This window comes from Triticum aestivum, chromosome 2A (genome assembly GCF_018294505.1).
Source record: "Triticum aestivum cultivar Chinese Spring chromosome 2A, IWGSC CS RefSeq v2.1, whole genome shotgun sequence".
Classification (NCBI taxonomy): domain Eukaryota; kingdom Viridiplantae; phylum Streptophyta; class Magnoliopsida; order Poales; family Poaceae; genus Triticum; species Triticum aestivum.
The window spans coordinates 88,880,960-88,905,013 of NC_057797.1; the positions used below are offsets into that span (position 1 = coordinate 88,880,960).

The following is a 24,054-nucleotide window of genomic DNA, read 5'->3' on the forward strand; positions in this document are numbered from 1 at the left end:
TGTTTGGGACAGTTTTGACAAATAGATTTGGCTTTTCTCAGATCATGTTAGCTTTTGACCCCCCAAGGTACCAGGAGTGGATTTTTTGTGTGGATCTAAGAACTAAGATCTCAAGTGACTACAACTTCTGTTTTCATCTGTCAAACTCTAAGTATGCTGTTTTCATCAACTTTTGTGGATATTGTTTTCATCAAGTTTGTCATATGTAACCCTGAACCTCTAGTGGATCTCTAATGGTCAGTACGCCCATGGGAGACTGCAAATAACTCGTCTCTTATTTCTTTTCTAGTTGGTTACAGTTTGATGATTTTGTTGTGCTCAAATGGCAACCATATCTTGTTTAGATAGGTTTCTCTGTGCAAGCAAGGATGATGCAAAGAACTGTGCATACATTTTCTCAGTTATTTTGGTGATTGCGGTGTCTTCAGAAACTTTGAAAACAGAGTAATGTTATTGCTACTTTTTTTCAAAGAAATTGGCAGGAATGCTGCCAATTCATTAGACTGAAAAGAAATTAGACAAGTGTGTCCATATTAAGGTCCAGCTAATTAACCCGGCCATTGCTTGGGATCACTGGATCTGGTTGGTAAATTTTAGGGTTGCTCAAAATCATCTCTGTACTTGTGAAAATATGATGAGAGGTATACCTGCTGCAAAAACTCATTGGGTATAGTTAGCATGGAACATGGCAAACCAATTTGGATTGTCAATTCACTCCCCCAACATATCCTATCATAAGCAAGATCCTCTGTAACGGTTATCCAGTAGTCCATTTTTTATCTATACATTTCAGAGAACAAGGTGGTTTATCCTGTTGTTGGTCTCATTGTCATTAGTCTTTTATCCGTGTTCACCAAAAGACAATCCCCTGCTTCTGCTGCATTTTTCTGCCGAGTGCTGGATGGTGAAACATACCATCGCGATCTCCATGTACCGACTATCAAGTCCTTGATGTACCGACTACCAAGTCATACTGTAATCAGTTTCAGATATGTATCAATGAAAAATTGTTGGCCTGAATTTGTGCAAACCATTTGAGTAACTTTTGGACGGTGAACCACATAACCATGTTTGCGACAGTTATTGGTTAGAAGATTTTTCTGGTTTGAGATACTGTAATCTGATTGTCAAGTATGTGAAAAATGTTGCAGCATAGTGCAGCTATTTGACAAATTGGTCTGGCTTTTCTCATATCATGTTAGCTTTTCATTCGAATTATTAAACATAAATAAATAATTTATAATTTGGCGTCAGAGTGCTTAAGTGAAGAAAACTCTAAACTAGCGTTACCTGTTCATCACAGAGGTTGTGATATCGTTGGAAGAGAAACCACCAACTTGTGCAATTTCAAGTAGAAAATAAACATCTAACTGGGTCTGCACAGCATAAAGTACAATCTTTGCAAGGTCATATAATCCATGAGATGGAACTTACAAGGTCTAAATGGACACCAGATCGAAGCAACGCATACAAAATTTGTCCAACTAACCTGATGGAAAAGTGTGTCCATTTTAAGGTCCAATTTCAAGGCATTGCTTGGAATCGCTGGATCTGATTGGTCAATTTTAAGGTTGATCAAAATTCTCTCTGTGCTTGTGAAAATATGATGAGGGAGACCTGCTGCAAAAACTCACTGGGTAATCATCGCGTGCGTCAGTTAGCATGGAACATACATGTTGAATCAGCAACCGATGGTTGGTATGTCACCTGACAAACCAATTTAGACTGCCAATTCACTACCCCCAACATATCCTATCATCAGCAAGATCCTCTGTAAAGGTTATCCATTAGTACATTTCAGAGAACAAGGCGGTTTATTACGTTGTTGATCTCATTGTCATTTGCCGTCTATCCTTGCAAACCAAAAGACAATTCCCTGCTACTGTTGCATGGGTAATGCACACGGTGAAGCTTCTCCCATCGCTAGCTCTGCTGCATTTTTCTGCCATGGTGAAACATAAGATCACGGTCTCCAAGATCTTTCTGAACTTCTTTCAGGTCTCCAAAAAAGCCGTTCTGAACTCTGATGTGCAGTTGTTTTTATTCCTTGAGAGCGGTTTCCTTGAGACTCCAAACTCAAATCCAAGCTGCAACAACTTGATCTTGCTGCATCAAAATATGCCTACTCTTGCTTCAAAATCTGCTTCGACAGCAACTGTTGAGATTGTGATCATGACAGGACTGTCAAGGCACGATCCGCCTGCATAACCGGCGGCCCTCGCCAGGATCGCTGTTCTTGCAATGCTTAGCACGGACTACGAGGACAATGCTTAGCCAGGATCCTCCGTTGGCTCTGGTGAGGAGGAGCAATGCTACATCAACGGAGTGTTACGGGCCTTTTACGGGGTAAATTTGAAGTGGCAATCTGTGATTGGACCAAAGGAGGAGGGACGGCTCCACTCCCCTGAAAATCAGGGGGGGGGGGGGGGAGTATTACTTGGTTGGAAGGTCTGTGAATACCCCGTAATGAGCCCGTCGATGTACCATTTTTGGGTGAGGAGCCTGCCAGGTTTGTGTGGATGCTCAATGTAGATTAAACTGAGGCCTAACAAGGCGATGTAGTGCTACGAGAGGACAATGTTGGACCGACGAGACGTGGAGGACGAAGCAGTAGGGTGATGCTGAGCACACAAATGACTACACTCCTTTGTGTTGCATTATTTTCACAAAGTCGAAAGAAATTTTCACAAAGCACACTGACTTAAAATAAGAAATAAGGTTTGAAGGAACTAGTTGAACATTAAGATCCTGTTGTGCAAAATGGTGGCCTAGACATCATCAAATCCAGAACGCGCCGGGCAAGCACAGAGAACAATTGGGCACGAGGTAGGAGCGGCCAGGTCGGCACGGCGTGACCACGAGTTCGCCGTTCTTGCAATGCTCAGCGCGGAACACGGTCACATGGAGCAGGCACTCTCCACCCCTAGCTTTCGCTCCCTCGGCGACCGACGCCGCCGGCACGACCTCGACGAGGCAGAACCGCCCATGCCCGACGTGGACGAGTGCGCGGCACCCGAGGTTCACCGGCGTCTTGAGGAACGTGAGCTCCTGATCGCACATCCTCCACGCCGGCGCCGGCACCGGCCCCTCGACGTCGACGCCAGCGAGGTCCGGGACGTCGCAGGAGCAAAGGTAGGGACTTCCCTTGACCCCGCCGTCGGTGCCGTCGGCCTCCCGGATCCCGACCCACGCGCCCAGCTCGCCGTCGTAGTGCCCGCGGCCGTGGAACGGCAGGCGCCAGTCGCCGCGGCGCGCCGACCGGCAGCGCCTGGTGTCGAGCGAGAAGGTGAAGGAGGACGAGGCGAAGACGGTGCGGCCGTCCGGGTGCACCGCGTGCGACATGACACGGCTGCGGCCGCCGCCGGCGTCGAGCGGGAGCGGCCGCCGGCACATCTTCCAGGCCCACTCCTCGTCAGGCTCCTCGTATGCTAAGTAGCCTGGCGTATTTTCTTCCTCGCCGTTTAGCGCCCACAGCTTGTCGCCGACGGGCGCGGATTGGTAGGGGTGAGACGGGAACCATTTCCTCGCCTCCAGCACGTCGCCGTCGGGCTCGGAGTCGAAGGGGCCGGGCGGGAACTCGTGTGGAGGCCTCCCGCCGTCCAGCTTCCCCGTCTTGGTGTCGTACACCAAGGTGAGGAAGTACGGAGTGCCGGCGAACAATACGGAGAGGGTGCTGGAGTGAGTCGTCATGACGATGTTGCTGCCGACGGCATCGAAGTGCGTGTCATTGTATGTGCCCACCAACGAGGCGCCCAGGCGGAGGGCTCGTCCCGGGAGGCGGCGCGGCGCCTCGTCCGCGACGGTCGCGTGCTCGCCGTCGTGGAGGTCGTCGACGTCGAGCTTGTAGATGCTGTGGGTCACCGAGCGCCTCTCCTTGAGTACCACGTACAGATGCCGCCGCAGATTGGACTCCGCCGCCGCCGTCCTGCCATCAGCTCCGTTGGGCCGTGCCGTGTCGTCGTCGGTGGCGTACGCACGTAATGGGAGGATCCTTGGCTTGGCAGCGCCCGGAGCGGCGGCTGCTCGCCACCGGAGGTGGGAAAGAAGGGGCTGAGATCGGGCGATGATCGATCGCAACATCGTGGGAAGAAATTCAGATCGTGATAGTCCGCGAGAAAGAAAAAAAATGATGCGATCGTGATTCGTCTTGACTCTTGAGTTACCACGCGCTATATAATTGGTTGGGATTGGACAAATCTTGCTATATACTAGAGCCGGCTGATTTTGTTAGTTTCCTTATTATTATCTCATTTTAGGGAAGACAATTTTGTACTAACGGGTTTGCTCAAGCTCAGTCGGCTTAGACTAACCATTGGATCTTTGTGCGGAGATTCGTGCTAGTTGAACAACGTCAAACAGACCTCGTAGCACATCTTCCCACCGCTTGCAGCACTTCATCTCATCAGTCGCAGCATCCGTCGGTACTGGCTGCAGCATGTCATGTCACATTGTTGTGTTCGCCCTCATCGCTCGAAGCACATTGTTCTGTCATTCACAGATTCCACCATCGTTGTATGCAGCACTAAGCCTCATCTGTTCCGGCGTCCGTCGTCGTTGCTCACAGCATGTCTCGCAGCGTCTACCTTCCCCGTTGCAGCTTGTCGTACCACCGATTGCAGCATCCAATCATGTCGTTCATAGCACCACAACTATGGTGACGTCACTCGGCTGAGACTTGGTTAAGTAGTCTCGGTCGAATGAGCTCAGACCCATATTGTAACAACTAACATTCTGTTGCCGACTGGAGATAAAATCTCTCTGAATGGAATGTCATAGGAAAGAGAAAACTGGAGAAAAGGGAAGACAAAACTGTAATTTTATTTCTTTCACCAGGATCGTTGTGATAATTTCAATATGAAATGTCAGCTTCTAGGACCATCACCAGTATCCATACCTGCATATATACGTGTGCAAATGATAGCGTATAAGAGCAAGCAAAAAATTTGAGTCAATTGCTACCAACATGACCGGTCTCAGTAAAGATAACAAACTGCACTTCCATGACTAAGGGAGTTATTACTTGAACATCTCGAGGGCATAGCTCCACACTAGTGCACGAAATAAACTTTGCAGGAAAAAAAAGGACTTGAAAAGAGGATGTCTTTTTTTCACGAGAGGTGACTGCATGCATCTATCTTCAGCACTAGTGCAAAGCTCAAGCTCATGTCATGTTGCCTTGGCGCCGCCTTTCGATATCTTCAAAGATTCCATAGCTTCCCTGCACATCACACCCACAATCAGTGCTCGATACCAGCATTCATAAAGTTTAAAGTTTTCAGTAAGCATGCGACAACAAAAGGGGTAGATGGATACCGTAATGCAGATTCCATCTCGGCATTCTCCGGGTCCAACTTGAATCCATCAAGAAGCGCCACACACGCGTTCGTGTAGTCCTGGTGATGAATGGTGGCCTTGTGAACGAATTATTCAAAAAAAATGCATTGGTCAAATGAAGTAGCCAGCAGGATCTTCGATCCCACCTTCAGTGACATCAGAGCTGCACCCTGCCGGTAGTAGGCCTTTGGCCAGTCAGGCCGCATTCCTCTGCAATCAAGAGCGTCCAGCAAAGCCCTCTGTCCGTCACCCATGCGAAGCAAGCAGAGGCTTCTGTTTGAGAACAAGGTTGCATCATTAGGGTCATGCTCTATTGCCTGCATCCAACAAGTTAAAGAAGATTTGCTGAGTATCGAAACAGATACGAATTTGTGAATTGGAAATCTGCAAATGGCTGCTCATTGACTAGTATTAGTGCAAGAGATTAATGAATCATGCAAAAACCTTGATTTTCTTGAAAAGAAGCCAATCTCAGAAGCTTTTTCATATATAATTCATTAAATATAGGACAATACTGAAGTAAAGTCAATTGCGGACCAAATAAGTTCTACTTGATTATTTCCTAACCCCCCGTAAAAATATGGAATGGCGACAAGCAAAACGAGCCCCCTTATGACATTTGTTTTTGGTCGACACCAGACCAGTTGTCTTGTACTGAGGACTTGCTTACTAGTTTTCGAGTTGGCAGGGATGGGGGAATGGGAGATAAGTTACTTTTGGAGTACAAGATTCTATTTTTCAGCATCATTCTATGGAAGCAGGAAAAAAGAAATGACCAAGGCAGTAAAAAGAAAGGCATAGCAGTTAGTAGGAGTTTATCCCGGGCAACATCCTTTGCAGCTGCAAGACAGTCCGACGCCCCTAAGTTGTTGATAGTGGGCTTGACGCACAGTTACCGAGAGCAGAGCAGTGAGCCAACCAATCGAGCAGTAGGTTCACTGATTTCTCCATCCATCCAACTGGTAGTTCTAACAATAGGTGAGCTTTTAGAAAAAAATTACTTCATGGTAAATGTATCTGCAGTAATGTCAAGGTTCAAAAACAGCTTATTGGCTCTGAAAAACAGAAGATTGTCTAAACATAGGTTCATTTGCACCTCCCACATGCAATGCAGCACGTAAGGAGAAGGCAACAGGTCAGCAAATCCAATTATGTCCTCTCCAAAGGAAAATCAGGAAAGAATTCATTCTACTTTTCCCAGCTGAACTGTTGTGGCTGGGAAAGCCTGCTAGAACAACAGGAGTCAAATCGGACAAGCAGCCAGGGCATGAATGCATGATGGGGCTGGCACACAAGGAGCATAAGCTGGCTAGTAGGATTAGTCACCTAGCATGAGTTAAGAAACTTAATGGGGCTGGCGCACAAGCATCCAGGGGAAAAAGAAATAAATGATTGTGTTTTGTTTGGAACGGGGCAGAGATAAAGAAAGAGTTCTAGTTTTAGGTTTCAAGATCTGATACACCTATACAAGAGGAGACTATTAAAATCTGCAAGCAACATAATACCAACATACAAATCAGTGCCCAGCTAATCCCTTTCCAGTCAGTCTAGCCTTATTTTCAAGGTAGTTATCCCTTGACAATGCCACTGACCAAGTTTCCTTTTCAATAACTAGGCCTTTGCCATTTGGTGACTCAAACATAGCTAGAAGCCTGTTTGAAAATCTCCAGGTTCACGTGCTTTCTTTTCTGCCAAAGAATTATAACTTAGAAGCAGGAAAGAATACAACATATGGCGTTGTAACATACCTTAGTGTACCACATTGTTGCAGAAAAATAATCCTTACTCTCGATTGCTTTAATCGCAGATGACTTCAACTTTGCTATTTCCCTTTTAGTCGCATGTTCATCCTGAACCATAAATATCAAATAAGATGGAGACATGAGTAATGAATAGAAAAATGCTTTAATAGTAAAGAAAATACATAGGACTGTTCTGTAAATATAGCAATATACTGTAATAAATATTATTGGGTAATAGGCCCCAATACCAATTGAAACTTTAACACCAGAAATGTAGTCTCCTCATAAATTTGAAATTTTCACCTCACACATATTTTTCTAGTGTACGTGTGCAACCCCTTTCATCTCTTATTTTCTATACGATCTTAAGATTTAAGATAATGTCACAATTAGTAACTCCCTCTTGTGCACACTGATAGTAGATGATAGTTTCAAGCAAGATCAAAAAACAAATTGCCGTCATTTCCCTTAGTATGCCTAGTATGGAATGCTGGAATCTCATGAATTGATTTTCACATAAATAGGTGTAATTCCTGCAAAAAAAAAACTAAATTTATCCATTTCAAACAGGACCTAAATATGTGAAGTCAAATTGGTCAGCATAAGAAAAATATAGCTAAATTTGAACTGTTTCAGTTTGACATGTTCCATCGCACATTACCTAAAAGCGAACGTAAGATACAAATTTGATATTTAAAATATTCTTAGTATTTCTTTACTAACCTATTTATCAATATTGTAACAACTTCCGTTAAAAATATTGTAACAACTCAATCTAGAAAGGAAGCTAAATATAGCATTTGATCAATATATTTTTCATGTGGAAACACAAATAAAGTGTAGGACAGTCAAATTGTTTTGAGCCAAGTCATTAGTCAACTTAAGCATCATGTGGTGTCACAAGCCAAAATGCACATTAAAGTTTTCAGCCCAAAATGTACATAGCAAGAATCCTTAAGGACCCAACTTGCTATGTGCACATTCAAGTCACATAGCAAGAATCCAATCAGACTGTTCGGTACTAGACATAGATTAATTCTAGAAGAAACTGGAGGCACATAAGGACCTGGTGCCATGTTTTGTGGATAATGTCCTCCACTAGGATGTTGCTACCAATAGAATGCAGAGTTACAAACATAACAGTTTACTAATTGGCTCACTGCCATGGTCTACCACTATTTCCTCCACAGTTGTGGGCTTGTGACCGCCACAAAATTTTATGGAGAAGAAAATGTCTGCCACAGCTGTAGCCAAACTTGGCTATAAAGATAGTAACTGAGATTTGAGTCCTGCTGAAGAGAAGTTTGGCGTGCTAGGCCAAACTTGGCTACCTAAGATGTGGCAAACTGCAGCCACAAACTAAATAGGCCCTAAAGATGATAAAACTGACTGAATAACTATCCAATAAGCACCTTAGGATTGACTTTGACCTCGACCTCTTCCCCACAGGCAACGTGCTGCTCCTGTTGTTGTCGCGGCCCCTGGTCACGTCCTCGTCCTCTGCCAGATCGCCGAGCGGTGCCAGCGACTCGTCCTCTGGCGCTGGCGTGGACAGCAGCCTGAAAAACAACAAGTCATTTTCATAAAATCCACCAAACACACAACTCACCCTCTTCTCTGACATTAGCACCACCTGACCGAACTTACAATGCCAGGAAAAAAACAAGCACCTAAGTTGTCTGACATGACAAATTTTGGTTCAACAATGATAAGTGGCAGTGTGGCACTGAGGCTGCAAAACTCTTACCATGAAGTGAATCGCTTATATTCTCACTCCAGTCAGTGTTCTCACTGGAGGTAGATGTACAACATTTCAAAAAAAAACTCAGGTCATGACAAGAGCAATTACCACATTTTGAATATTACTACTCCGTCCCATAATGTAAGACGTTTTTTGACACTACACTAGTGTTAAAAAATGTCTTACATTATGGGACGGAGGGAGTACATGACAACAAAACATCAAACTGAACCTCGACAGATATATAATGGTAATACTAATATTTGATGGCTCATTTCTTTCTATCTGCTTCTCAAAGTAGGAAAACTTATTTTACTGGGCATCCAACCGAAACAATACAAAATATCTATGCAGCATTACTGGGAAAAAGTTACAGCCTGTTAGTATGTAAATTAAACAATAATTACAGGGAAGTTTACCCAAGCAAGAACCAATATTTCAACAAACATCAATAGTCTAAACATCTCATACGACATGTATCGCATATTTATATATTCCACAAACAGAAGAGAACAGATAGCATGGAATCCCATGGAGCCACATAGCACAGCAACATACCTCATGTACAAGATGCCTATGCTAAGTTAGGTGGGTCAAGGGTCCAACAGGGAAAGATGGTGAATGCATGGTTTCGTAGTAAAGCACCGACAAACTATGGATAGGAAATAAGTGGCACTTATGCTCCATGCTTAAGTCTTGAACAGTGTCATACGCTTGTGTTTACTAGTGGCAAAGAAGTAAATCTTACATCATTAGAGGCATTACGCTTGGCACCAGCCTTCAGTAAGAAATTTAAGCACTCTGTTGAGCTGTCATTTCCCATTGCAGAATCAAGTGAAACAGTTTCAATACAATCTGGGTTGATAACAGCGCCAGCCTATCACATAAAAGGAATGTCACATTTTATGTATGGTGAATAAGTAAAGAACTTGATTTCCAAGCTTAAGTGTTGGAAAATATTGAATATTGAAATAAAGTAAACAAACCTCAACCAGGAGCTTCACGCATTGTAGTGATGATACATTTACAGCCTGAAAGAGGGGTGTCATAGGATAAAGTCCATAGCTCATGTACGTCTTGTTGCACTAGTGAGATGTGAAGCACGTTAGCTGCTATTAATTGATGATAATAACTGGACATAGAAAAATGATTAAAAAGAAAGGTAAGTATGCATAACCATATATCTATGCCAAGCTTTAACTAAAAAAAGTAGGAAACAGCTCCTGGCTCCTGCGACGTTGAAATTTGCAAACACAAATAAGTACAATGTTACAATAGTCGCCTTATTGTTAAATCTTGACTAGAAGACTTTTATTATTTTATTGATGATTGGTACTCCCTCTGTAAACAAATATAAGACATTTTAGGTCACTAAAGTAGTGACTTAAAATGTCTTATATTTCTTTACAGAGGGAGTACCATATATTACTACATAAAAGTAGCAGCCATGATAGGAAATCAATCATTATGGCAAGTGCACAAAATGACAATGCACCCAGAAGAAATTGATCAACACATGCAATTCGCACTTTGAAAATTATAGGTGCATGAAAGCACGTATAGTAGCTTCCACAGAAAACAATAGTGGAGATTCCAAACAAACATTAAACATTACTCTTGCATAAGGATGAAGATTATAAGCTACGGCCCAGACTATAGGTTGGAGAACACAATGTTACGGACTTGAACAAAAGTGAAATGAAGTATTAGTGATTCTTGTAACAGTTGCTCCCTAGGAGATCTTGAACAATAACATATAACTAGAAAATTAGACAACTAGAAGCAGCAGGGAAGAAAGAAGTAACTGACATTTGAAGATTTAATTGTGCTGCAAAGAACAATGATCACACCATAACTTGCATACTAGCAAAAGAACAAAACAGCTTCAAGAGTACCAAACAATAACTAGAATGGAGCATGAGAACAATACTTACATCTGCATTATGCTCCAATAAAGTCTTCATAGCACCGACTTGTTGTTCCTTAGTAGCAAGATGCAGTGGTGTCCCAATCTCCTCAGCTATCGGGTCTACATAAGCTCCCTTTGCAAGCAACAGTTCTATCATTTCACAATCTCCTGCATAAAAGAAGCAATATGAAGGTACTTATTACATAATAAGATGGTAAGTTTTTTTCTGACAATCTTTTTAATTTATTTTATCTGGCTCCTGGCAGACCTCAGTTTTCCCTGCATATAGGCTACGAAGATCATGCTAAAGGGGTCAATGTTCCATAGAAACAAGAACTACGCCTACTCGTCTAGCCAAATAAGTTGACTAAACCAATTTCTTTTGAAATAAACGAAGGAGACTAACTATTTCACTTTTAAGGGTGGTGTAACTGAGAGCTGAATAGAATTTAACTACCGAATTTGAAGATAACCTACTTCCATACTAACCTAAGGGAAAGAAAACATAAGTTGCCCTGGAAGTTTGGTCAAACAAACTGTAGTAAGAACATAATACAGCCACAAAATATATTAGAAACAAAAATTCAAAAACTGTGGTGCACACGTGCAAAACAGAGATAACATATGAATAGAGAGGACCTATTCCAGCAGCAGCATGTAGAGGAGTTAGCCCGGCCTCATCAGCTTTGTCTGGATCAGCACCATGATCAAGTAGACACTTGACAACAGCAATCCTTTCACTCATCACCGCATAAAAAAGAGGTGTTCTACCTGTCAAGCACACATACCACGAGGCTTATTTGGCGCAAGTCAATTCAGGATCAGCAAAGAAATGCACATCTGAAAACTCCTCACCGAACATGACATCTAGAAATATGATAGCAAGATTACAAACTAGGGGACGACAGATACATGAAATTCAGGTATCACAGGAGTTAGAATGTGGAGGTCGCTGAGGCACTGTTTGGCAAACAGGACTAACTATTTCACTTTTAAAAGTTTTATTAAAAGACCCATAAATATGCAGAATCAACTGTAGAGTTTTAGTTTCGGTCCCTGCGAGATGAAACTGAAGTTCTAATGGCACCATTAAATCCTTTGGGGCATTTTCATAAGTGCAACCAAGCAACGTTTGGAAAGGAACAGACCCTTATCATCTGCAGCATCCACATCGACGCGCAGCTCCCCGGCCAGGTAGCTGCAGACCTCGAGCTGCTCGTTGGCCGCGGCGATCAGCAGCGCCGACATGCCGCCGTCGGCCCTCGCCGCCTCCACCGCCTCCCTGGGGCGGCCCTTGCCGTTATCCAGCACCCACACCACCCCTGCAACCGCCCCCCCAAAAAATCAGAGCTCGGAGGAACGCCAAACAGCCGGGGGCCGAAATCGGGAGGCGGGTGAGGGGGGAACTCACTCTTGAGGAGGGGGAGGTCGCCTTTGAAGGCCGCGTCGAGGAGCGTGTCCTGCATCGAAGAGATGGCTCTCGCGACTGCGGGGAGGGGGAGGGAGAGTGAGCGAGCGGATTTAGTTAGGGTTCGGGTGCGCGGTCGAGGCGCGGGATCGTACGCGGGGAGGCGCTTACCACCGGCGGCGGAGGGGAAGCGAGGTTGCTGCGGCGGCGCCGCCATGGCGGATCGGTCGGGAGAGAGGGGAGGGTTTTTTTTTTTTGGAACTGCGAGGGGAGGGGTTTGGGGATGCGGGAAGAGGGTGAGAGCGAGCGAGGAGGGGGGAGGGTTTGAATTTTGATTTGAAATCCCGGCACAGGGGAGTGAATTACATCTATAGTACTCAAACTTGACACTAGGGTTCACTTCCGTCACTGTATTTAGAAAGTGTCAGAATACGGTCACTGAAGTTGTGTGAATGTGTCACTCTACGATCACTGCTACCGTATCCAACGTATTTCACTGATGTGGTATATGTTGACTTGTCCTAACAGTTGACTTGCTTACGTGGCAAGCTCATCCTTCTCATCTTTCTTAGCATCCCATGAATGAACCTGAGCATTGGCTGCCGCGTATGCCCACCAGCCATGGAGCCCGTGACGATTTACCGCATGGCTACTCGGCTCTCTTCTGTCAACAGCCCCTACTTCCCCGCTGCCCTTCTTCACGCCGTGTCGTCCCTGTTAAGGCAAAAGACCGCCCTACTCGAGCTCCTCTCGTGCGACGCCCCGCTCTTCATCGAGCAGTATGGCGGCTCGCTGCACCCGGACGAGCTCGCCTTCTTCGACATGCTCCAAGATGACTATGAGGTCTGCTCGCACCTCAGCCGCCTGCGCGCCTCCGCCTCCTGGAAAGCCGGTTCCCCTCGGCCCTCACGTGTACCTCATCTACTTTCCTAGCTAGTGCGCCACAAAGAGCACTTCTCCCACCCGGGAACCTCCTGCGAGCGGCCAGCACTCACGAAGTCCATGTCACCGTCGTCGCCGCAATCTACATCCCCTCCAGCGTTGCCAAACTCATATGTGGTGTTTAGAATACAGAGCAAGCCGCCGTGCGGGGCGACCTCCGTGCATTTTCCCGGCTCAAATGGGAGGCATACGATGGTTAGGTTGTAGCCTCGCCGAACCCGTGGAGCTCGACACCGTCGCCCGGCGGCGGCAGAAAGAATAGGCGGACATGATGTTGTGTTTTGATTTTCGGTTTGAGATTTTTTTCGCCCTAGGCCGAGATGGCCGAAATTCAGTCATTTTCAAAAAAAATCGGCTGAAATTTGACCAAATTTTGACTACAATTTGACTTAAAGTTGACCAAAATTTACCAAATTTGACCAATTTCGGCCTAAAGATACTTTCCGCCCCAGGCCGAGATTCGGCCGAAATCCGTTTTTTCGGCCGAAAATCAAAACACAGACATGATGTTCCGCGGGGCGAAGCCATACACGAGTAGTCCGACATAGTCGCAGCTCTCCGCGTCAAGTCCCCGCGCATGTACAACATCATGCTCTGTAATCCCTTTTCAACAAAGACGCCACCCAACTTGGCATCCGGCGTGCAGACCAGTACACCAACCGGGAGCATGCCTGCGAGGTGCGGAGGTGTAGCTAGACGAGAGGTGGGGAAAGAACATGTCGACAGCCACGACAGGCAGGCGATGAAGGTTGAGCATATGTGGAGGAGCATGGTAGGGTGGAACCTGTCATGTGGAACTAAAGTGGGAGAGACAGACACCCACTAGCCACCTTATGCAACAAGTGCATGTCAGTCGGTGGAACCTGTCTCATGTAAGCGTACGTGTAAGGTCGGTATGGGCCGCTTCATCCCACAATGCCGCCGAATCAAGATAAGACTAGTAACGGTAAGCAAATTGACCAAATCATCGCCCAAACCTACTTGTGTTCTACTCATGCATAGAATATACGAATAGACCTAGCTCATGATGCCACTGTTGGGGAACGTAGTAATAATTAAAATTTTCCTACTTGTCACCAAGATCAATCTAGGAGATGCTAGAAACGAGTGAGAGGGAGTGCATCTTCATACCCTTGAAGATCGCTAAGCAGAAGCGTTACAAGAACGCGGTTGATGGAGTCGTACTTGCGGCGACTCAAATCACGGAAGATCTGATCCAAACGTCGAAAGGATGGCGCCTCCGCGTTCAACACACGTACAGCCCGGGGACGTCTCCTCCTTGATCCAGCAAGGGGAGAGGAGAAGTTGAAGGAGAGCTCCAGCAGCACGACGGCGTGGTGGTGGTGGAGCTCGTGGTTCATCGACAGGGCTTCGCTAAGCACTACGGAGGATGAGGAGTTGGGGGAGGGGAGGGCTGCGCCAGAGGAAGGGGTGCGGCTTCCCTCTCTCTCCCTCACTATATATAGGGGGAAGGGGAAGGAGGCCGGCCCCCTAGATGCATCTAGATGGGGGGACGACGGCCGGGGGGACTTGCCCCCCAAGCAGGTGGGAGGCGCCCCCACCCCCTAGGGTTTCCAACCCTAGGTGCCTTGGGTCCTTGGGGGCGCACCCACTAAGAGGCTAGTCCCCACCCATATTCAGCCCACTTGGTCTCCCAGGGTAGGTGGCCCCATCCGGTGGACCCCCGGACACCTTCCGGTGGTCCCGGTACAATACCGATAACCCTTGAAACCTTCCGGTGACTCAAACTGCACTTCCCATATATATATTTCTTCACCTCCGGACCATTCAGGAACTCCTCGTGACGTCCAGGATCTCATCCAGGACTCCGAACAACCTTCGGTAACCACATACAATTTCCCATTGCAACTCTAGCGTCACCGAACCTTAAGTGTGTAGAGCCTACGGGTTCGGGAACCGTGCAGACATGACGAAGACACCTCTCAGGCCAATAACCAATAGCGGGATATGGATACCCATATTGTCTCCCACATGTTCCACGATGATCTCATCGGATGAACCACGATGTCAGGGATTCAATCAATCCCGTATACAATTCCCTTTGTCCATCAGTATATTACTTGCCCGAGATTCGATCGTCAGTATCCCCATACCTTGTTTAATCTCGTTACGGTAAGTCTCTTTACTCGTTCTGTAATACATGATCTTTTCCCTTGAAGAGGAAAGGGTGATGCAGCAAAGTAGCGTAAGTATTTTCCTTAGTTTTTTGAGAACCAAGATATCAATTCAATAGGAGACTACACGCAAATCCCTCGTACCTGCACAAACAATCAAGAACCTTGCAACCAACGCGATAAAGGGGTTGTCAGTCCCTTCACGGCCACTTGCAAAAGTGAGATTTGATAAAGATAATAAGATAAATATTTTTGGTATTTTTTTGTACAGATTGCAAAATAAACGGCGATAGAATTTGGCAAGTTGACGGGAAAATAATATGATGGAGAATAGACTCGGGGGCCATAGGTTTCACTAGTGGCTTCTCTCAAGATAGCATAATCTATGGTGGGTGAACAAATTACTGTCTAGCAATTGATAGAAAAGCGCATAGTTATGAGAATATCTACGCATGATCATGTATATAGGCATCACGTCCGTGACAAGTAGACCGAAATGATTCTGCATCTACTACTATTACTCCACACATCGACCGCTATCCAGCATGCATCTAGAGTATTAAGTTCATAAGAACAGAGTAACGCATGGCAAGATGACATGATGTAGAGGTATAAACTCAAGCAATATGATATAAACCCCACCTTTTTATCCTCGATGGCAATAATACAATGCGTGCCTTGTTGCCCCTGCTGTCACTGGGAAAGGACACCGCAAGATTGAACCCAAAGCTAAGCACTTCTCCCATTGCAAGAAAGATCAATCTAGTAGGCCAAACCAAACTGATAATTCGAAGAGACTTGCAAAGATATTTAAATCATGCATATAAGAATTCAGAGAACAATCAAATATTGTTCATAGATAATCTTGATCATAAACCCACAATTCATCGGATCTCGACAAACACACCACAAAAAGAATTACATCGAATAGATCTCCAAGAGAATCGAGGAGAACTTTGTATTGAGATCCAAAGAGAGAGAAGAAGTCATCTAGCTAATAACTATGGACCCGAAGGTCTGTGGTAAACTACTCACACATCATCGGAGAGGCTATGGTGTTGATGTAGAAGCCCTCCGTGATTGATTCCCCCTCCAGCGGTGCGCCGGAAAAAGCCCTAAGATAGGATCTAACCGGCATAGAAGGTTGCGGCGGTGGAAATAGGGTTTCGTGGTGCTCCTGGATGTTTTCAGGGTATATGAGTATATATAGGCGAAAGAAGTAGGTCGGTGGAGCCACGAGGGGCCCACGAGGGTGGGGGCGTGCCCTCCTGCATCATCATCCAAGCCTCTCCGATGAAGTGTGAGTAGTTTACTTCAGACCTACAGGTCCATAGTTAGTAGCTAGATGGCTTCTTCTCTCTTTTTGGATCTCAATACAGTGTCCCCCTCTCTCGTGGAGATCTATTCGATGTAATATTCTTTTTGCGGTGTGTTTGTTGGGACCGATGAATTGTGGGTTTATGATCAAGTCTATCTATGAATAATATTTGAATCTTCTCTGAATTCTTTTATGTATGATTGGTTATCTTTGCAAGTGTCTTCGAATTATCAGTTTGGTTTGGCCTACTAGATTGGTTGTTCTTGCCATGGGAGAAGTGCTTAGCTTTGGGCTCGATCTTGCGGTGTCCTTTCCCAGTGATAGAAGGGGCAGCAAGGCACGTATTCTATCGTTGCCATCGAGGATAACAAGATGGTTTTTTTAATAATATTGCATGAAACTATCCCTCTACATCATGTCATCTTGCTTAAGGTGTTACTCTGTTTTTAACTTAATACTCTAGATGCATGCTGGATAGCGGTCGATGAGTGGAGTAATAGTAGTAGATGCAGGCAGGAGTCGGTCTACTTGTCTTGGACGTGATGTCTATATACATGATCATACCTAGATATTCTCATAACTATGCTCAATTCTGTCAATTGCTCAACAGTAATTTGTTCACCCACTGTAGAATACTTATGCTCTTGAGAGAAGCGACTAGTGAAACCTATGGCCCCCGGGTCTCTTTCTCATTATATCAATCTCCATCACTTTATTATTGCTTTGCTTTTACTTTTTACTTTGCATCTCTATACCAAAAATACTAAAAATATTATTTATCATCTCTATCAGATCTCACTTTCTTAAGTGACCATGAAGGGATTGACAACCCCTAAGCGCGTTGGTTGCGTTGAGCTATTGTTTTTGTGTAGGTACGAGGGACTTGTGCGTAGCCTCCTACTGGATTGATACCTTGGTTCTCAAAAACTAAGGGAAATACTTACGCTACTTTGCTGCATCTTCCTCTCCTCTTCGGGGAAATCCAACATAGTGCTCAAGAGGTAGCAAGAAGAATTTTTGGCGCTGTTGCCGGGAGTCTGCGCAAAAGTTAACATACCAAGTACCCATCACAATCCCTATCTCCCGCATTACATTATTTGCCATTTGCCTCTCGTTTTCCTCTCCCCCGAATTCACCCTTGCCGTTTTATTCGCCCTCTCTCTCTCTCTCTCTATCCTTCCTCTCTATTTGTCTCTTTTTGCCCGTTTGCCTTTTGTTCGCTTGTGTGTTAGTTTGCTTGTTTGTCGCGATGTCTCTACCTAGATTTGGTGATCTTCACCTTAAAAGGTTAGAGGAGATCGAAAACAACGTCAGGAAGTTTATGGTTTTGCAATTTGAGCATAATAATTTCTTTAGAAATGAGCTTAAGGAACAAAAAAGTTTCATGAATTATATGAATAAAGAGCTCGATGATATGTCTAAAGAATTTGATGGTATAAGATCCCAAATTGCTCGTCTTGAAAAATTAGCTCCTGAAATCTTGGATATGCAAGCTACCTTAGTCAATAAGATGGCCGCTAAACCGGATTCTAATGAAAATAATGATGAAGATCTAAAAGTTATTGATGTGTCCCCTATTAAATCTTTGTTTTGCAATATGAATCTTGATAATGATAGGACTGAATATGATCCACCTTTACCTAGAAGGCGTTCCAATAATTCCGAATCTTTTGATCTTGATGCTAAATTTGATAAAAGTGGGATTGAAGAAATTAAAACCCTAGATGTTGCTAAACCCATTATATTGGATTTCAAGGAATTTAACTATGAAAATTTCTCTTTAATTGATTGGATTTCCTTGTTACAATCCGTGCTAAAATCTCCTCATGCTTATAGTCAAAATAAAGCGTTTACTAAACATATCGTTGATGCCTTGATGAAACCTTATGAAGAAAAACATGAGTTGGAAGTTTCTATCCCTAGGAAACTTTATGATGAGTGGGAACCTACTATTAAAATTAAAATTAAAAATCATGAGTTTTATGCTTTGTGTGATTTGGGTGCTAGTGTCTCTACTATTCCCAAAACTTTGTGTGATTTGCTAGATTTCCGTAATTTTGATGATTGCTCTCTAAACTTGCATCTTGCGGATTCCACTATTAAGAAACCTATGGGGAAGAATTTATGATGTTCTTATTGTTGCAAATAGGAATTATGTGCCCGTAGATTTTATTGTTCTTGATATAGATTGCAATCCTTCTCGCCCTATTATTCTCGGTAGACCTTTCCTTATAACAGTTGGTGCAATTATTGATATGAAGGAAGGGAATATTAGATTCCAATTTCCATTAAAAAAGGGCACGGAACACTTCCCTAGAAATAAAATAAAATAACCATATGAATCTATCATGAGAGCCACTTATGGATTTCCTACCAAAGATGGCAATACCTAGATCTATTCTTGCTTGTTATGCCTAGCTAGGGGCGTTAAACGATAGCGCTTGTTGGGAGGCAACCCAATTTTATTTTTATTCCTTGCTTTTTGCTCCTGTTTAGTAATAAATAAATTATTTAGCCTATGTTTTGGTTGTGTTTTTTGTGTTTAATTAGTGTTTGTGCCAAGCAGAACCGTTGGGAAGACTTGGGGAAAGTCTTGTTGAACTTGCTGTAAAAAACAGAAACTTTAGCGCTCACGAGAACTGCTGTCATTTTTATTTGGAGAGTGCTATTTAGTTAATTTCTTTTTTCATATGATTAATAGATAAATTCCTCACTTCCAGCAATTTATTTTAGAATTTTTGGGGTTCCAGATCTTGCGCTAGCTACAGATTACTACAGACTGTTCTGTTTTTGACAGATTCTGTTTTTCGTGTGTTGTTTGCTTATTTTGATGAATCTATGGCTAGTAAAATAGTTTATAATCCATAGAGAAGTTGGAGTACAGTAGGTTTAACACCAATATAAATAAATAATAAGTTCATTACAGTACCTTGAAGTGGTCTTTTGTTTTCTTTCGCTAACGGAACTCACGAGTTTTCTACTTTAAGTTTTGTTTTGTGAAGTTTTCAAGTTTTGGGTAAAGATTTGATGGACTATGGAACAAGGAGTGGCAAGAGCCTAAGATTGGGGATGCCCATAGCACCCCCAAGATAATCTAAGGACACCTAAAAGCCAAAGCTTGGGGATGCCCCGGAAGGCATCCCCTCTTTCATCTACTTCTATCGGTAACTTGGAGCTATATTTTTATTCACCACATGATATGTGTTTTGCTTGGAGCGTCTTTTATGATTTGAGTCTTTGCTTGTTAGTTTACCACAATCATCCTTGCTGTACACACCTTTTGAGAGAGCCATACATAATTTGGAATTTGATAGAATACTCTATGTGCTTCACTTATATCTTTTGAGCTTTATAGTTTTGCTCTAGTGCTTCACTTATATCTTTTAGAGCACGGTGGTGGATTTGTTTTATAGAAACTATTGATCTCTCATGCTTCACTTAGATTATTTTGAGAGTCTTAATAGCATGGTAATTTTGCTTAAAATCCTAATATGCTTGGTATGCAAGATTAATAATAAAACTTTCTTATGAGTGTGTTGAATACTAAGAAAAGTTTGATGCTTGATGATTGTTTTGAGATATGGAGGTAATAATATTAAAGTCATGCTAGTTGAGTAGTTATGAAATTGAGAAATACTTGTGTTGAGGTTTGCAAGTCCTGTAGCATGCATGTATGGTAAACGTTATGCAACAAATTTGAAACATGAGGTGTTATTTGATTGTCTTCCTTATGAGTGGCGGTCGGGGACGAGCGATGGTCTTTTCCTACCAATCTATCCCCCTAGGAGCATGCGCGTAGTGCCGAGGTTTTTGATGACTTGTAGATTTTTGCAATAAGTATGTGAGTTCTTTATGACTAATGTTGAGTCCATGGATTATACACACTCTCACCCTTCCATCCTTGCTAGCCTCTTCGGTACCGTGCATTGCCCTTTCTCACATTGAGAGTTGGCGCGGACTTCGCCGGTGCATCCAAACCCCGTGATATGATACGCTCTTTCACACATAAAACTCCTTATATCTTGCTCAAAACAGCCACCATACCTACCTATTATGGCATTTCCATAGCCATTCCGAGATATATTGCCATGCAACTTTCCATCATTCCGTTCATCATGACACATTCATCATTGTCATATTGCTTAGCATGATCATGTAGTTGACATAGTATTTGTGGCAAAGCCACCGTTCATAATTCTTTCATACATTTCACTCTTGGTTCATTGCATATCCCGGTACACTGCCGGAGGCATTCATATAGAGTCATCTTTGTTCTAGTATCGAGTTGTAATCATTGAGTTGTAAATAAATAGAAGTGTGATGATCATCATTATTAGAGCATTGTCCCAAGTGAGGAATATATAAAAAAAGAAAGGCCATAAAAAGAGAGAAGGCCCAAAAAAAGAAAGGCCATAAAAAAAGAAAAGGCCCAAAAAAGATGAGAGAAAAAGAGAGAAGGGACAATGTTACTATCCTTTTACCACACTTGTGCTTCAAAGTAGCACCATGGTTTTCATAGTAGAGAGTCTCTCATGTTATCACTTTCATATACTAGTGGGAATTTTTCATTATAGAACTTGGCTTGTATATTCCAACAATGGGCCTCCTCAAGGGCCCTAGGTCTTCATGAGCAAGCAAGTTGGATGCACACCCACTAGTTTCTTTTGTCGAGCTTTCATACATTTATAGCTCTAGTGCATCCGTTGCATGGCAATCCCTACTCCTTGCATTAACATCAATCGGTGGGCATCTCCATAGCCCATTGATTAGCCTCGTTGATGTGAGACTTTCTCCTTTTTTGTCTTATCCACATAACCCCTCTCATTATATTCTATTCCACCCATAGTGCTATGTCCATGGCCCGCTCTCATATATTGCGTGAAAGTTTATAGGTTTGAGATTACTAAAGTATGGAACAATTGCTTCGCTTGTCATCGGGGTTGTGCATGATGAGAGCATTCTTGTGTGACAAAAATGAAACATGACTAAACTATATGATTTTGTAGGGATGAACTTTCTTTGGCCATGTTATTTTGAGAAGACATAATTACTTAGTTAGTATGCTTGAAGTATTATCATTTTTATGTCAATATGAACTTTTGTCTTGAATCTTTCGGATCTGAATATTCATACCACAATTAAGAATAATTACATTAAAATTATGCCAAGTAGCACTCCGCATCAAAAATTCTCTTTCTATCATTTACCTACTCGAGGACGAGCAGGAATTAAGCTTGGGGATGCTTGATACGTCTCCAATGTATCTCTAATTTTTTTGCTTCATGCTATATTATCTACTGTTTTGGACTATATTGGGCTTTATTTTCCACTTCTATATTATTTTTGGGACTAGCCTATTAACCGGAGGCCCAGCCCAGAATTGCTGTTTTTTTTGCCTATTTCAGTGTTTCAGAGAAACAAAATATAAAACGGAGTCCAAATGGAATGAAACCTTCGGAAACGTGATTTTCTCATCAGATAAGATCCAGGAGACTTGGACCCTCCGTCAAGAAAGTCACGAGGCGGCCACAAGGGTGGATGGCGCGCCCCCTGCCTCGTGGGCCCCTCGAAGCTCCACCGACGTACTTCTTCCTCCTATATATATATATCCACGTACCCCCAAACGATCGGGGACGGAGCCAAAAACCTAATTCCACCGCTGCAACTTTCTGTATCCACGAGATCCCATCTTGGGGCCTGTTCCGGAGCTCCGCCGGAGGGGGCATCGATCACGGAGGGCTTCTACATCATCATCCAAGCCTCTCCGATGAAGTGTGAGTAGTTTACTTCAGACCTACGGGTCCATAGTTAGTAGCTAGATGGCTTCTTCTCTCTTTTTGGATCTCAATACAATGTTCTCCCCCTCTCTCGTGGATATCTATTCGATGTAATCTTCTTTTTGCGGTGTGTTTGTTGAGACCGATGAATTGTGGGTTTATGATCAAGTCTATCTATGAATAATATTTGAATCTTCTCTGAATTCTTTTATGTATGATTGGTTATCTTTGCAAGTCTCTTCGAATTATCAGTTTGGTTTGGCCTACTAGATTGGTTGTTCTTGCCATGGGAGAAGTGCTTAGCTTTGGGTTCGATCTTGCGGTGTCCTTTCCCAGTGACAGAAGGGGCAGCAAGGCACGTATTGTATCGTTGCCATCGAGGATAACAAGATGGATTTTTTATCATATTGCATGAAACTATCCCTCTACATCATGTCATCTTGCTTAAGGTGTTACTCTGTTTTTAACTTAATACTCTAGATGCATGCTGGATAGCGGTCGATGAGTGGAGTAATAGTAGTAGATGCAGGCAGGAGTCGGTCTACTTGTCTCGGACGTGATGCCTATATACATGATCATACCTAGACATTCTCATAACTATGCTCAATTCTGTCAATTGCTCAACAGTAATTTGTTCACCCACCGTAGAATACTTATGCTCTTGAGAGAAGCCACTAGTGAAACCTATGGCCCCTGGATCTCTTTCTCATTATATCAATCTCCATCACTTTATTATTGCTTTGCTTTTACTTTTTACTTTGCATCTCTATGCCAAAAATACCAAAAATATTATTTATCATCTCTATCAGATCTCACTTTTGTAAGTGACCGTGAAGGGATTGACAACCCCTAAGCGCGTTGGTTGCGTTGAGCTATTGTTTTTGTGTAGGTACGAGGGACTTGTGCGTAGCCTCCTACTGGATTGATACCTTGGTTCTCAAAAACTGAGGGAAATACTTACGCTACTTTGCTGCATCATCCTCTCCTCTTCGGGGAAATCCAACGCAGTTCTCAAGAGGTAGCAACTATCATTATCAACTCTGCATCTTTTGGCTTCAACATTATGAATATGTGTATCACTACTATCGAGACTCATCAAAAATAGACCACTCTTTAAGGGTGCATGACCATAAAAGATATTACTCATATAAATAGAACAACCATTATTCTCAGATTTAAATGAATAATCATCTCACATTAAACAAGATCCATATATAATGTTCATGCTCAGCGCTGGCACCAAATAACAATTATTTTGGTCTAAAACTAATCCCGAAGGTAGATGTAGAGGTAGCGTGCTGACAACGATCACATCGACTTTGGAACCATTTCCCACGTGCATCGTCACCTCGTCCTTAGCTAGTGTTCGCTTAATCCATAGTCCCTGTTTCGAGTTGCAAATATTAGCAACAAAACCAGTATCAAATACCCAGGTGCTACTGCGAGCTCTGGTAAGGTACACATCAATAACATGTATATCACATATACCTTTGTTCACCTTGCCATCCTTCTTATCCGCCAAATACTTGGGGCAGTTCCGCTTCCAGTGACCAGTCTGTTTGCAGTAGAAGCACTCAGTCTCAGGCTTAGGTCCAGACTTGGGTTTCTTCTCTTGAGCAGCAACTTGTTTGCTGTTCTTCTTGAAGTTCCCCTTCTTCTTCCCTTTGCCCTTTTTCTTGAAACTAGCGGTCTTATTGACCATCAACACTTGATGCTCCTTTTTGATTTCTACCTCCGCAGCTTTTACA

The 24,054-nt window shown here is 43.4% G+C and overlaps 1 protein-coding gene across 1 annotated transcript; it reads right to left on the reverse strand.

The window, feature by feature from the left end:
* Window positions 1-4,977: 4,977 nt before the first annotated feature.
* LOC123187716 (ankyrin-2) lies at window positions 4,978-12,425 on the reverse strand. The gene is made up of 12 exons (XM_044599641.1): window positions 12,306-12,425; window positions 12,138-12,212; window positions 11,875-12,048; window positions 11,366-11,497; window positions 10,752-10,894; window positions 9,804-9,902; window positions 9,566-9,694; window positions 8,489-8,635; window positions 7,083-7,184; window positions 5,481-5,651; window positions 5,314-5,393; window positions 4,978-5,218 (listed from the first exon to the last, which is right to left on the reverse strand). The coding sequence occupies exons 1-12, from the start codon at window positions 12,349-12,351 to the stop codon at window positions 5,167-5,169; spliced, it is 1,350 nt and encodes a 449-aa protein (XP_044455576.1). The 5' UTR covers window positions 12,352-12,425; the 3' UTR covers window positions 4,978-5,166.
* Between the last annotated feature and the right edge of the window lie 11,629 nt (window positions 12,426-24,054).

What these genes read in the sequence shown, in the direction of transcription:
- LOC123187716 (XM_044599641.1), bottom strand. Translation starts at nt 12,351, where the DNA reads ATGGCGGCGCCGCCGCAGCAACCTCGCTTCCCCTCCGCCGCCGGTG. An exon ending in AGCGTAATGCCTCTAATGAT is followed by an intron (nt 8,636 to 9,565) that starts GTAAGATTTACT and finishes GTTGTTTTTCAG; the next exon opens with GCTGCTGTCCACGCCAGCGC. An exon ending in AGGTCAAAGTCAATCCTAAG is followed by an intron (nt 7,185 to 8,488) that starts GTGCTTATTGGA and finishes TTTATGGTTCAG; the next exon opens with GATGAACATGCGACTAAAAG.